Genomic DNA, 15,060 nt, shown 5'->3' on the forward strand with positions numbered 1-15,060 from the left:
CTGTTTTTGTCTCCGTGACTTCCACTGTTTCAGGCGTGTCTTCAACAACGTCTTCAATGTCCAGCTGAGGTGTCTCTTCTAATGGGGTGGTTGTTTCGTCTTTTATTGATTCAATTTCATGCACAGTAGTGTCAGTCGTGTCAGGTGTCGTAATAGATTTAGTTTTCTTAGTGCGCTTTTTGACGGTTGTAGTGATGATCTTACCTTCGGGTGTTTCAACGATTTCTTCAATAACTGGTTCCTCAGTTATTTCGACAACGCCTTGTGGGCCTTCAGTAACCTCCACCTCTGTGACCTCCTGGACGACGCCATCTTTTCCTTTGACCTTGCGTTTTGTTGTTTTTGTCTTTCGAATCTCACCAGTTTCTGTTTTTGTCTCCGTGACTTCCACTGTTTCTGGCGTGTCTTCAACAACGTCTGCAATATCCAGCTGAGGTGTCTTTTTTAATGGGGTGGTTGTTTCGTCTTTTATTTGTTCAATTTCATTTACAGTAGTGTCAGTCATGTCAGGTGTCGTGATAGATTTAGTTTTCATAGTGCGCATTTTGACAGTTTTAGTAATGATCTTGCCTTCGGGTGTTTCAAAGATTTCTTCAACAACTGGTTCTTCAGTTATTTCGACATCGTTTTGTGGACTTTCTGTAACCTCCACCTCTGTGACCTCCTGGACAACGCCATCTTTTCCTTTGACCTTGCGTTTTCTTGTTTTTGTCTTTCGAATCTCACCAGTTTCTGTTTTGGTCTCCGTGACTTCCACTGTTTCTGGCGTGTCTTCAACAACGTCTGAAATGTCCAGCTGAGGTGTCTCTTCTAATGGGGTGGTTGTTTCGTCTTTTATTTGTTCAATTTCATGTACGGTATTTTCAGCCGTGTCAGGTGTCGAGACATGTTTAGTTTTCTTTGTGCGCTTTTTGACAGTCTTTGTTATGACCTTACCTTCGGGTGTTTCAACGATTTCTTCAACAACTGGTTCCTCAGTTATCTCGACAACGTCTTGTGGGCCTTGTGTTACCTCCACCTCAGTGATCTCCTGGACAACGCCATCTTTTCTTCTGACTTTGCGTTTTGTTGTTTTTGTCTGTCGAATCTCACCAGTTTCTGTTTTTGTCTCCGTGATTTCGACTGTTTCTGGCGTGTCTTCAAAAACGTCTGCAATGTCCAGCTGAGTTGTCTCTTCTAATGGGGTGATTGTTAAGTCTTTTATTTGTTCAATTTCATGTACGGTACTTTCAGCCGTGTCAGGTGTCGAGACATGTTTAGTTTTCTTTGTGCGCTTTTTGACAGTCTTTGTTATGACCTTACCTTCGGGTGTTTCAACGATTTCTTCAACAACTGGTTCTGCAGTTATTTCGACAACGTCTTGTGGGCCTTCTGTTACCTCCACCTCAGTGATCTCCTGGACGACGCCATCTTTTCCTTTGATCTTGCGTTTTCTTGTTTTTGTCTTTCGAATCCCACCAGTTTCTGTTTTTGTCTCCGTGACTTCCACTGTTTCTGGCGTGTCTTCAACAACGTCTGAAAAGTCCAGCCGATGTGTCTCCTCTAATGGGGTGGTTGTTTCGTCTTTTATTTGTTCAATATTATGTACAGTAGTATCAGTGGTGTCAGAGCGCGAGATAATATGTTTAGTTTTCTTTGTGCGCTTTTTGACATTATTAGTAATGACCTTACCTTCGGGTGTTTCAACGATTTCTTCAACAACTGGTTCCTCAGTTATTTCGACGTCTTCTTGTGGGCTTTTGTCTTCAACAACGTCTGAAAAGTCCAGCCGAGGTGTCTCGTCTAATGGGGTGGTTGTTTCGTCTTTTATTTGTTCAATTTCATGTACAGTAGTATCAGTGGTGTCAGGTGTCGAGATATGTATTGTTTTCTTTGTGCGCTTTTTGACAGTCTTAGCAATGACCTTACCTTCGGGTGTTTCAACGATTTCTTCAACAACTGGTTCCTCAGTTATTTCGACGTCTTCTTGTGGGCCTTTGTCTTCAACAACGTCTGAAAAGTCCAGCCGAGGTGTCTCCTCTAATGGGGTGGTTGTTTCGTCTTTTATTTGTTCAATTTTATGTACATTTGTATCAGTGATGTCAGTTGTCGAGATTTGTTTAGTTTTCTTTGTGCATTTTTTGACAGTCGTAGTGATGACCTGACCTTCGGGTGTTTTATTTATTTCGTCAACGACTGGTTCCTCAGTTCTTTCGTCGTCTTCTTGTGGGCCTTCTATTACTTCCACCTCTGTGACCTCCTGGACGACGCCATCTTTTCTTCTGACTTTGCGTTTTGTTGTTATAGTCTTACGAATATCACCAGTTTCTGTTTTTGTCTCCGTGATTTCGATTGTTTCTGGCGTGTCTACAACATCGTCTGCAAAGTCGAGCTGAGGTGTCTCCTCTATTGGGGTGGTTCTTTCGTCTTTTATTTGTTCAATTTCATGTACAGTAGTATCAGTAGTGTCAGGTGTCGAGGTAATATGTTTAGTTTTCTTTGTGCGCTTTTTGACAGTCTTAGTAATGACCTTACCTTCGGGTGTTTTAAGAATTTCTTCAACAACTGGTTCCTCAGTTATTTCGAAGTCTTCTTGTGGGCCTTCTGTTACCTCCACCTCTGTGACCTCCTGGACGACGCCATCTTTTCTTCTGACTTTGCGTTTTGTTGTTTTTGTCTTACTAATCCCACCAGTTCCTGTTTTTGTCTCCGTTATTTTGACTGTTTCTGGTGTGTCTTCAACAACAACTGCTATGTCCAGCCGAGGTGTCTCCTCTAATGGAGTGATTGTTTCGTCTTTTGTTTGTTCAATTTCGTGTTCAATGGTCTGAGCTGTGTCGGATGTCGAGATGTGTTTAGTTTTATTTTTATTACAAGTCATTTCAATTTCTTTTAGTGAAACTTCACGTTTTTTGAAGTCTTTATTTATTTTGTTTATTTTAATTTTACTTGTATCGTCAATGACTTCTTGTATTTCAACCTTAGATGCCATCTCTGGTATTTGATAAATTTCTTCCGGCATTTCGATTGTGCTTCTATCTGTACTTAAAATACTTGTTATATCATCTCCATCATATTCTTCTATATTTAAGTCATTTTTAGGCTTTTCAAAGGGCTTGTTGATATTTTCATCATCCAAGGTTTCTTCAATGACCACATCGCCATCATATTCAGTATTACTTCGCTTCTTCTTTCGTAGAATTGTTCTTTTTGTTCGTATTTGTATCGGTTCATTTTGGCCAGGTGCTCGTATAAATTTTGATATTATCTCTTCACATTCTTCAACATCACTCAACTTCGGCGACATCATCCTTTCAGAATCTGTAAAAATACTTATGTGTTAATGTTACCTGCATACCATACCATATACCATTTTTTTTAATCATCAGATTCTGTATCAATTAGAAGTAGTTGATGGTGGTTTCTATAAAAAATAATTTTAACACATAGCTATAGCTTCAACATCATTGGGATTAAGCATTTTCGACACTTAAGGCTCACCACATCTTTTATGCCTTTCGAATCTTCGTATAAAATGTATATAAAATATTAATACATGAAACTGGAAATTGATACCCAACGAAAAAATTATCAAATTAGTATTAGATTATGAACATTTAAAACGAAGTCTGCCTTGTTTTAACATTAATATTGATTTTTACCTAGTATATACATTTTTCTATGTTTAATAAAACTTATTTGTATTTATTTATTGAACTTATGCATTAAACAATAAACAATAAAGAATAATTTTCAACAGCACCCCTTCTATTTAAAACCTATGCATCGCGGGGGAGCATAAAGAATAGTGATGTCCCTGGACCCATGTGAGTCATTAGAGGTAACTGAGGGCTTGGCGATGTATGCAAGTCACGTTGCCGTTTAAAAACGCACAAGATCAGATTCGTTCGAATTAATACCAAGTTCGTACTGAAAACCAACGTCAAGTAGCGGCCGAGCGCTGCTATGTTTCACATAGGTTAGTGTCACTCCACTACAATATTGCAACGATTGTAGAATCCCTCCCAAAACGTTATCGTTCGGGCTATCCGTCCTATCATGGGGAAGGCACAGTTCAGCTGATTGCTAAGGATTAACAAGGCAAAAATATCACAGGACCCCACTCCGTTTAGCTTACGCTTAACGTGAACTTCTGCAACACTAAGGTATCGTCCCATCTTAACGCCGTAACTCTAACGTAATGTAACGTGCTAAAGTAACAAAAAGGCGTAATGCAGACTCTTAAAATTCAGCCCTTGACCATACGCTCTCTAAAAAGGTAACAGCTTGTATCCAGCTCACTAAAGGCTTATTAGTTACCTCACAGCTCCCCAAAAATATTGGAAAGCATGAATAGCCACCAGTTCTTGGCATAATATCGATCTTCCAGGCTTGGATACCAGATGATATCGAAAGTAGGGGAGTAGTCCTGGCAGTTAGTCTGCATATAGGGAAAAGCTTTGATCGTGTATGGCATCAGGCACTTCTCTCTTTTTGCAAGTGGACCACAAGCTTCTTTACTGGGCGCAGCGTACAGATAATTTTTGAAGGATATTGCTCAAACGAAGCCCGTGAACGCTGGAGTTCCTTAAGCCTGTGTGGTATATTCACCTTTTTTTCTGTTCATAAACTATATGCAGAAGAAAAAATGTAGGAGGGAGAATAGGAAGAGATACCTCCAGCATGCACTGTTATCAAGATGATAGTTATGGGGATGTTGTTTATACCGGCTATGCAGGACTCTCACAGGATAACGTTGACTTATGACGGAAGAAACTTATCTCTTCTATCAAGTTCCCTCTTGCGAAGGTATCGGAATGGGTTAAAATGTACGTTGTTAAATTAAATGCCCAGAAGTCTCAAGTTTGTTTATAAACCACAAAAAAAAACCCATTTGCTGCAGGAAGTCACATGTGGAGTATAGTTCTCATCTCTGGTCTGATAGTATTTTTCATATGAAGTATTCCGAAGCGCTGTTTGTCCTGATCCCTCCTGCTCATTCCAATTTCATACCTTCCGCCACATGCTTTTAAATTGCATGATATATTTTAAACCAGCTGATTAAAAGGTAAAAAATATTGTCGCTACAACATATTGAAGTTTCCTCGTTTAAAAGAACTACTAATATGCATGTTTGAAGTCGAAATTTTTTGTATTTATTTAATTTACACTTAAGTTAATACATCAATTTATTAATAATTGATTTAGAATAATCAATCCCACACACATAATTAATATTTGCATATACGAGTGGTGGCTGAATTAAATCTACTTTATTTTATAGAAAGTTACTAAACGTGTATAGGCTACATTTATAGTTACACTACATTTTAATATTCTTTGTTAATTCCTTTTTTTAAATTCGAGATACTCATATTTTATTTTCAGGCTATCAAAAATTTTGTTGTTTTTTTTTTGTAGAAATTAGCAAATTGTTTCAAATTTTGCTACGTGTCTTGATTAAATTACTTAGGTAGAAGAAAGTAACCCAATTCAGATATGGGAGCGCATGTTAAAGGTATTTGGCAAGAACGTCATTGGTATTTGGGGATTGTCATGTCATTCTGAGTTAGTGATTAAAATTTTAGTCTAAGTAGTTTAGACTCATATACCCTGAAAACGAGCTCCACCATACGAGGGTTTTTTCTGCAGATATCCAAAAAGAGAAAATTGAAGCAATTGATATATCAATTGATCAATTGATATAGATATTGGAATCAACAAGGAAAGATGATTTGGTGATGACGAAGGGAACGCAAGTTAGTTATTTAAAATCTTGACCGCCTTTGATAAGCAAAGGCAATAGTAATATCGCCCAATATTTTTAAACAAAGTGAGGGGAAGGGAAAACGGCAAGAAATTATATCACAAACAGTGACCTGTTATGAAATCTGAATTAAGCAGTGGTATCCTGAAAGAAAACAAGAGTTAATGCAATGAAAATGCCAAGGAGAAAAGCCACCAAGAAAATTGAAGGTCCCGCCACTAGTTTGCTTGTTGACAACAAGCAAACTAGTGGCAACCTTTTTTTAGGATATAGAGGGGATTCTGATGATACACTCTCTGCCATAAATATCACGCAGGCGTACTGTATCAACTCTGCAAGAAAATTAAGGAAAAAAGGAAGATCTCAGGGAAGGTGTTTTGATTTTGGATGACAATGCGCTTTAAAAGGCCTTTAAAGCGACTCCATCGCTGACGAAAAACGTCTTCATGGAGATCAAACACCCACTTTATAGTCCAGGCCACCCTTTGTAACTATATTTTTTTAAATTTGAAGGCCGCTGAGTTACAACGGACGAAAACATAAATACGCTGAATGGAACATTTAACAGCCGAAATAAACGTGACTTTTTTAATGGTATGATGTCGATTATTTAGAAAATGTCATAGGCAAATGTATAGTATTGCTGGAGATGACATTTTGAGCCGCTCCTCATTGTATGTACTCGTACCTTGTATTGCCATAAATAGTGAAACAAAGAAATAAAAAAGTGTGTGCATGTAATTCTTACACGCGATTGAAGTAAAGCTTAATAATTAACTTTAGGAATAATTTACAGACGCATTAATATATTACATAAAATTTACATTAAATAAAGCCGTGGTACCAAAAGCACTTACGTATTACTGAAGAGCTAGGAGCATTGTTAGATTTTTTGCTATTTTTTTCTCGGAAAAATCTAATTAATATTATTTTATCAAGTGAGGTTTTATATATTTTACAAAGAATGATATAATGTTATATTTTGATATTATTATTCAACAGAATATAAAAACTTACACTTTTTACAGGTCAGGTCTTTGATTTTCTCTTTTATTCTTATTTACTGAAGAAAGAGTAAAATGTTCCTGGGATTCCGCCATTTTATTTGACTGATTATTATTTTCATTATATATTCTATTTATAATTCAGTTCATTGTCGATTCGCACATTTTAAAATTTTACTCATTAATAAAATAATTGATGATAAGAAATTGAATTGACGTTGTTATTGAATATAACCAAATATGGCTGTATGGGCTCGAACCCTTTACCTATCCTAATAATGGAAACAAAAAACAAAAACCAAGAACAAATTAACGAATGTCAGAAAATTTCTGAAAACTTATATATATTATTTATTGCAATAGTAGTAATAAATAAACAATAAAAATCTTGGAGATTTAAAAAAAAATATTATTGAGCAATTTGAAATATTTTTTAAAACCATTGAATTATACCAGCTTAAAAAAATCTCAATTGACTTTTGTACTGAGCGTTACTTCCGTCATAAGAAAATTCTGACTTACCCCCAAGTCGCGCCTAAAGAAGTTTTACTTCAAAAGAACTTTCTTTTGCAAAAAACATTAATTACTTCTACAGTGTCTTAGTTTAAAACATAACTATAAAACAATTTAAAATGTAAAAGGCTTATTCTAAGTGGTCTCCATTGGCTGCAATACAGTCCTTTAAACGTCCAGTTATCAATAGAAGCACGCACTCTTTCGATGGGAAAATTCTTCAGTGCCAATTGTACAAATTGTTTTCATCTCCCGAGTTGAAATCTTTTGCTTTCGGACAATATTTCTTCGAATTCTTTCCCTTACTGCTTTGACCACCAATTGCGTACGAATACTACGTGAACGGTCAGATCTTTTTCTGTCACAAACAGAGAAGGTCTCATTGTACCTATTAATAAACCGGTACATAAACATTTTACTAATACCGAGCGTATGGATAGTGGATATAAAAATTGCATTTTTCTCCATACCTACTTTGTGTAAAGCAATAACAAATGTTTATTTTTAATTGTAACAGTATTTATGGCCAGACTAAGTACTCGTATAATAATATGCATACAGTAAGTAGTGCGATCAAGTAGTGATTGTATCGGTGGAAAATACCATTATAATGAAAAGAAAAAATCAATTCAGGTAAAAACACTTTTAGTGTACATCGTCATATTAAGAATTTTATATGCCTACTTTTTCCGGTTTCATCTGACCTTAGGTCAGATCATAGGTAAATTTATCTTCGAATTTCATAACTTGATATTTTGCATTGTTTTGTTAAAAAGAAGTTGACAAAATATCATATCACATGTTATATCAATAAAATGGATTTAAATATTTAATTATTATTATTAAATAGTTTTAAATACACTAAAATAAATAATAATAAATATAAAAGTACTTACCCATCAAGTCAACATGGGGCTTCGATATCGTTGCAAAATTTTCATTTTGATTCGTAATGCTAAAACGAGCTTGATGGAAATTCGTTGAATCTGATTGATGTATGACTGCCTCTTCATTTATAAATTCTTTACTTATCTCTAGAACATGAGTACCTGTAATTTGTTGTTCAGCCTTCTTTTTTTCCGGGATAGTGGGGGAAATTAATAGTGACTCATTTTGCAAAGGTACGTTATCAGATATTATCAAAGATGACAATAGTGCCGTTGTTTTTGTCGCAGAGCTTTTTAATTGCGCTTGTTGAAGTTCTAAGTCTTCAACTTCTGATGTTAAAATATTTTCTGTACATTGTAAGTGTAAAAATGGTGTAAGAGTTTTATGGGCTTTCTCTTGGCTATTGTCAATTTTTTCAATATCCGTTGGAATACTTTCCTGATTTATTTCGAAAACATTAATACCTTCCACCATTGAAAAAGTTACAGAAACATTATCTGTAACAACGGGCTTATCGAAATTCGTATTAACTTCACTTTCGTGTACCGTCATATCTAGTTGCTTGATGGATTCCAATTCAATTGGCCTTACTTGAGCTGTTATTTTTTCTCTTGGCGCTACTTCTTCCCCTTCAGTAATTTGTTCGTTTGTTATAATTTCAGTTTGTTGTAACGATTTCAGTTCTAATATTTGCTCAGTAATTTTTGTGGGCTTTGAATTATCGAATTTAGCTTCTACTGGAGTTTCCTCACATGAATTTTCTGTAGTAATGTAGCTAGTCTGGGTTTCTAAATCAACTAAAGCTTTACTTAATGTTGGATTCAAAGCGTTTATTAAGCTACTGGTGCTGTCAAGAGGTTCGAGTTCTGTCCTTTCAATACTTTGTAAACTTACGAGACTTTTATTTGCTTTTTGTTCTTTAACTGTATCCAAGCCTTCAAATTTTCCAATTTCATCTAAAGATAAAACCTCCGATTGTTGAATTGGTAATAATTCAAAAACAGACTCACCTGCACTTGACAAGTTAAATGGTTCAGTTAATATACTTTCAGGTATTTCGTGAATTGCCTTTTCCTCAACTGAAATTATTTTATGGGCTTCGACGTCTATTAACACTTTATTAGGAACTGGTGAAGGAGCAGTAATAATGTTTTTAGTAGATTCCATAACTTGTGATAACTGCGTCTCGAGAATTCCATTCTCGGCAGATTTTGTTGGTGTAGCTTTAAATCCTTTAGAAACTAGCTCTAGTAAGATGTCAGTTTGTTCTTGAAGAAACATTTCTGTTTTTTGAGCAGTATTTAATCCAGTAATATTATTTTTCAATCTTTCAACATCAGGCTGACATAATTGATTCGTGAAGTTCACATTATCTATCACGTTTATTTCTTCATTGTGCAGTTCTTCTAACAGGACTTGTGACTCGTTAGCAGTTTTCTCGTTAGTCATATTTTCTGTTGAAGTGACAATGTTAAGAACATTGTCACTCTCCATGGGTATACTTTGCGAGACTGTAATGTGTTTTGATGTTAAAATATCGCTTTTCTGGGGTTTTTTGTACATCGCAGTAAAATGTTCTAAATTCTCTTCCTTTTCTTGTGGGAAAGTATCAGACACAATAATATGACGTTGTGATTCATAATCATACTCTGGTTTTGCATCTTTGGGTTGATAAAAAGATTCCGCTAAATCTTCCTCTCTTTCTTTTGTGAGTACTTCTTTTACTTCAACTGGGCAAGATATTTCGAAAATAGGAACACCTTTATGTCTTGGATGATCAAGCTTATTTTCCATAAGATTTTCCTGTTCTAATGATGCCACTTCTGTGACTGAAAGTGGTTTTACGGGTTCTATATTTAAACAACTTACTTGAGGCTTTTCACTAATATCTTGTTTGAAACTTCTACCGTCTTCTAAGGGTGTAATTTCTCCGATATTGATGTAATCCTTTAAGTCAATTTTGTAAGACGCAGTATTAGTTTTAGTCAATTCAGGTTTCAGTTTTTCATAAACTTCTTCAGATTCCGTTTTAGTGATTGCCAATGGCTTAGAGACCTCTAAAATAAAATTACCTTTCTCTTCTTTTACAGCTACCGGTTTCATCATTGATTTCTCGGATTCAGATGGTTCATGAACGTCAATGTTAATATGCTGATGAGTATCAAAAGTCACGGAATTCAATACACCATATGGTAATTTTTTAACATAAATGGTATTTTCTTTTTCACCTAATACATCTTCCATTACATTCAAACTTTCCGACGATTGCAAATTCAATTCTGCAAAGTTTCTTTTAGCATTATATTCTACATTAAAATCTTCCTCTCTTTCTTGCACAACTATTTCATTCGTATTCAACTCCGACTGACTAAGAATCTCTGAAATAGCAACATGTTTTTGAAATTCGTTTTCATTATTTAATAGTGGAGAATCAAACCCTGATGGGAATATTTCTGTTATATTTAAGGATTTATGTAACTCAATTTCACTTGTTGTATAATTAGGCTTCGGTTTAAGGCTGACATCAAAATCATTTTCAGACTCGATTACATATGGCTCCATCTTCTGTATACTTTCATTAAGCTCATGAATAGGTTTAGCTTTATTGTATGTCATGTCAATTACTACCAATGATTCGCTATTATCTTGCATAATAATTTCTGTATTTTGCAATGATTGTTGTTCATTAATAGAAATAGTAGCCACATTTTTATCCGTTTTCAACACTATGTTAGGTAGCGATTTATCGCTTTCATTTATTTGAACTTCTTGTATTTGTTTTGCTACAGATTCCATTAACGAAGGTTTTGCTTCTTGTTTTGAGTGTTTTACAGTTATAAAAGGTGATTCCTTTTCACCTGTTTGTATTTCAACGCCTTGCACGTGTCGCTGATACGTGTCTTGTGATATTGTAGCCGTTCCAATTGGCTCTTTTTTATTATGCAAGTTGGATAAATCATCGGTAAGAACTACTTCTGTATTAAGTGTTCCCATAAATGGAAGGATTCCAATTTTAGCATTTCGACTGGGATGTTTGTCTGATGTTATTTCTATTTGTTCCTCTTTTTCAACAATGTGCACCGTATCCGTCATTAAAGCTTGATGCTCAGACATTTGTGGAATAATATTTGTTGTCGCAGTTACTTTATCATAAGATAAGTCAAGTTCAGTTTCGGCAGCCACAGTTTCTGTATTTTTTAACGGATATATTGTAATTGGTGTCACTGTGGGTTTTTGTTCTTGATTGATATCCTTAAGAATAGTCTGTGGAAATTCGTTGGTTATAATCTCTTTTGTGCTAACTGTTTTTCCATAATTTTCCTCCAATCTTGTTTCCGCCATTTTTAGAGATACTGCAAAGTCATCAAATCGTTGTAAATTATGGGATTGTGATAACACTTCTGATGTTTCAATGCTGTGGTGGTGATCAAGAGAAATATAAGCGCTATGGTAGTCTGGCATTATTTCAACAGGCATATCAGCTTCTTTTTCTATCATCATGGGTTCATCGTATTTTGGAGCGCCTAGTGCACTTACAGAAACTATTGGATTTTGTAAACATATTTTATCGTCATTTTTTAATATCCCCTCGTGTATATTGATAAACGTTTCTTGTTGTACCATTACTTTATTAGGTATTGATTGAAGATATGCTTTGGCTTCTGATGTGACGTTAGTACTTAACTCTGAAGGAGTTATTTCTGCCTTATTTTCTTCCACTACTATTCCCTGTAATTCCGTTATATTTTGAGATGCTATTTGCTTGTTAGGCTTCTTATTTTCCAAAGGACTTTCTATTTCATTATAATTAATAGTATTTACAACAACCTCTTTATGCAACAGATTTTCTACTTTTGCTTTTTTATATTGAGAAGCATCATCAGTATTTTGCGTATAGCCTACACTCGAATCAACAACATACTCGGTAGCCATTGCAACAGGTAGAGTAATGACATTTTGTAAAGCTTCGTAAAGTTCAGGGGCGTCACCTTTCAAAAGTTTACCTTCCTTTTCAGAACATAAAGTTTCTGTAATATTAACAATATCTCCAAGTGGAATAAGTTCCGAATTAATAGATTTTGCATTAGGACCTTCAAATTGTTGTAAGATACTTTGACTATCTAAGGATTTAGTTTCGGACACAACTAAAGATGATAAAGTGGTAGATTGAATTTTTGCTTCCTTTGTATCAGGTCGATGTACACTTAATAAATCTACAGTTTCACGTGGACTTATTTCTAAAGTGACAGGTATTTTATGAGATACGTCAATATCAATATTTGCACATGTATCTTTTACAATCTTATCCTCAGGAAGTAAAGACTCACTACTATTAGGAACAACTTCAAAGACACCCACACCTTCTTTTTGAATAATACTAGTTTTTGCATTATTCCTAGTAAAATCAAATTTATTCAACTCGTTAACTTGCTCGTTAATTGTTATTTGTGAAACAGATATTTGCTCACATAGATCTCTCTGTTCAGTCGCTACATCCCTACTTTGCTCGGTTTTTATAAGTTCATTTATTTGATCTGCAGCTGTAATTATTTCTGATAGGGGTGATTTAAGTAGATGGCTAGGGGCTTCCTGCGCTTTGAGACTGATCGGCTTTTTCATTGATGGTAGGTTAGCAGTAGAATACGACGATTCTGTTTCCAAAACTGATATAGATTTTTCAGGTACCATAGATATACCCACATTTTCAGATTTTCTGGAATCATATATCTCCAATGACTCTTGGTCATGCACAAAAGGGGCACTAACTGTTTTTGCATTTTGTGTTGTAATTGTTTCTTTTGCTTTTTCATTTATTTCCTTTTCTTCTAATTTTAGTTCTGTCATTGTAGACATTTCGACCACTTCTGATGTAATGATTGAATCAGCTTCCTTTATATCTACATTAGCTTTAATAGGTTGCTTATCTTCTTTAACAGGCATTTTATCCGTGCTTTCGTGTATTTGAATTTCTTCTGTAATGTTTTTATGCAAAACAGCTATATTTACATCTGCAAAATTCCTATCAACTATTCTATCTTCGTCATATACTTTTTCAGACTCATGTGTATGAATTTCCTCGCTAGTTTTGTGTTGGTGTTCATTATAATTTATATTTGCAAATTTTGCTATGTAATCTATTGGTTGCAGTTCCATTTCCTTCATATGTGATGTTGTTATTGTATTGCTAAGACTTGCATGTGTCGAAAATTCTTCTTCTACCTGAGCTTTTTTTGGTGTTTCGTGTTGTGGGAGTATACCTTCTTTGTCGTGCAAAGTATTAATAGATACTACTACACCATCATTAGGTGTTAGTTTCAATTCAGCTTCTTGTGTACCAGGTGGCTTAAAATCATCAATTGAACCTTCTTTTTCTTGTACACTGTGGATTTCCGTGAATATCTGATTAGAAACTGTGACACCTGCACTAGCCATTTCTGTAGGCACTATTAGTTCTGGATAATATTTTCCTGATTTATCCTCAATATACACTTCACCAACTACAATAGGTTCCAGTAAATTGAAATTGGATTTTGGAATAACAGCTTTGTCCAATGTATGCTGTATTAATTCATGCTCTTTTATTTCGGGCTTGATTTCTTCTATTGTAGTAATGCCTGTCAATGGTGCAATAGAGACAGCTGCAACAGAATGTTTTGATGTGGTGCTTTCAAAGGAACTCTCTTTGAATGGTACAAATTCTTGAGATACATTGATGGCGTCTCTTAAGTTTATTGATTTTGCGGAGACCGCTTTTGCACTATCTCTATGAATTTGACATGTATCAATCGTACTCACTGAACTTTGGGGTACTGTTTCCTCAGTTTTAAGACTCTCCAAAGGAACAATATAACTGTCTGTAAGGTTTTCAGTATTAAACTTTTCATCTGAATATTCTTCAATGAAATCGTTAACGTCCACATGTGATGTTTGCAAGTGTTCTGATTCGATTACAGTTGATTTACCGAAGGCTTTTCGATTTTCAACAATGTGTAAAGCTTCTTCACTTTCTTGAATTTGTTGTAAATTGCTTACTAACGGTAGATTTGCATCTACTTTGGTATGAGCTTGCACATTGCTTTTAGGTTTATCTGGTGTTATACTTGAAACTTCACTAGAGGAAATAACTTCTATATTGTTTTTGTGAAAATCAGTTGGTAAAGATTTGATAAAAGGAAAAGGTTGTATATCCAGTGTGTTTAATCCCAGTTCTTCTTGTAAGTGTGTTGTTTGTGTTGGTTTCAATAATATGGCACTTGATTCTTCTTCGATACTTTCAGATGTTTTTATTTGTTTTGTGTGCTTTTTGCGTTTTACTTGTTTGATCTCATTAATATCTGTGGAATATGGTATTGTAAATAAGTCTTTTGTTTTTATTGAAAAATATAATATTTAAAATATTATGAAACTCAAGCTATTTTCATAGCATACATATATAGCATTGTCGTGTTAGCATTCAAAACTAAAATTAATTAGTGCTTTGATGAAAACCAAAATTAATAAGTCAATTTGTACTTACATTTAACATACGCACAACTTCAAGAATAAATAAGCTGAACTCTACGTACGAATTGCTTTAAAAAGCATTATCAAAAGGAATTAGTATCTGCGACAGGATATTACTTAATAAACTAGAAATTACTATAAAAAACTACAAATTACCGCTATCTTATACCTCAACGATTAAGTCGCGAAATATTGTAGCATATTGTAAAAAAGCAGCTTGCAAAGCTCTGTCGATGTTATATTTATTAAATAATTATGTATTGTTAAATTCTTCAGAAAAAATAATTAGCTTGATGAAATATTACATCAAATATGTTTTCACGAGCCGTGACTTGACACTGTGTATCTAATATAATACTATAAGAGTGAGTTTCAAATTTTTTAATTTATCGATAAAATTTCAAG

General features: G+C 34.6%; 1 protein-coding gene across 1 annotated transcript in view; it reads right to left on the reverse strand.

Moving 5' to 3' along the window:
- Nucleotides 1–15,060, reverse strand: part of LOC126978835 (titin-like) — a 128,443-nt gene that overhangs the window by 42,410 nt on the left and 70,973 nt on the right. Inside the window, exons 34-36 of the mRNA XM_050827923.1 lie at nucleotides 8,160–14,486; nucleotides 802–3,300; nucleotides 281–435 (exon numbers count right to left, since the gene is read on the reverse strand). Of these exons, the coding sequence (XP_050683880.1) occupies nucleotides 281–435; nucleotides 802–3,300; nucleotides 8,160–14,486 (8,981 nt within the window). The remainder of the gene's footprint in view (nucleotides 1–280; nucleotides 436–801; nucleotides 3,301–8,159; nucleotides 14,487–15,060) is intronic.

This window comes from Leptidea sinapis, chromosome Z, assembly GCF_905404315.1.
Source record: "Leptidea sinapis chromosome Z, ilLepSina1.1, whole genome shotgun sequence".
Classification (NCBI taxonomy): domain Eukaryota; kingdom Metazoa; phylum Arthropoda; class Insecta; order Lepidoptera; family Pieridae; genus Leptidea; species Leptidea sinapis.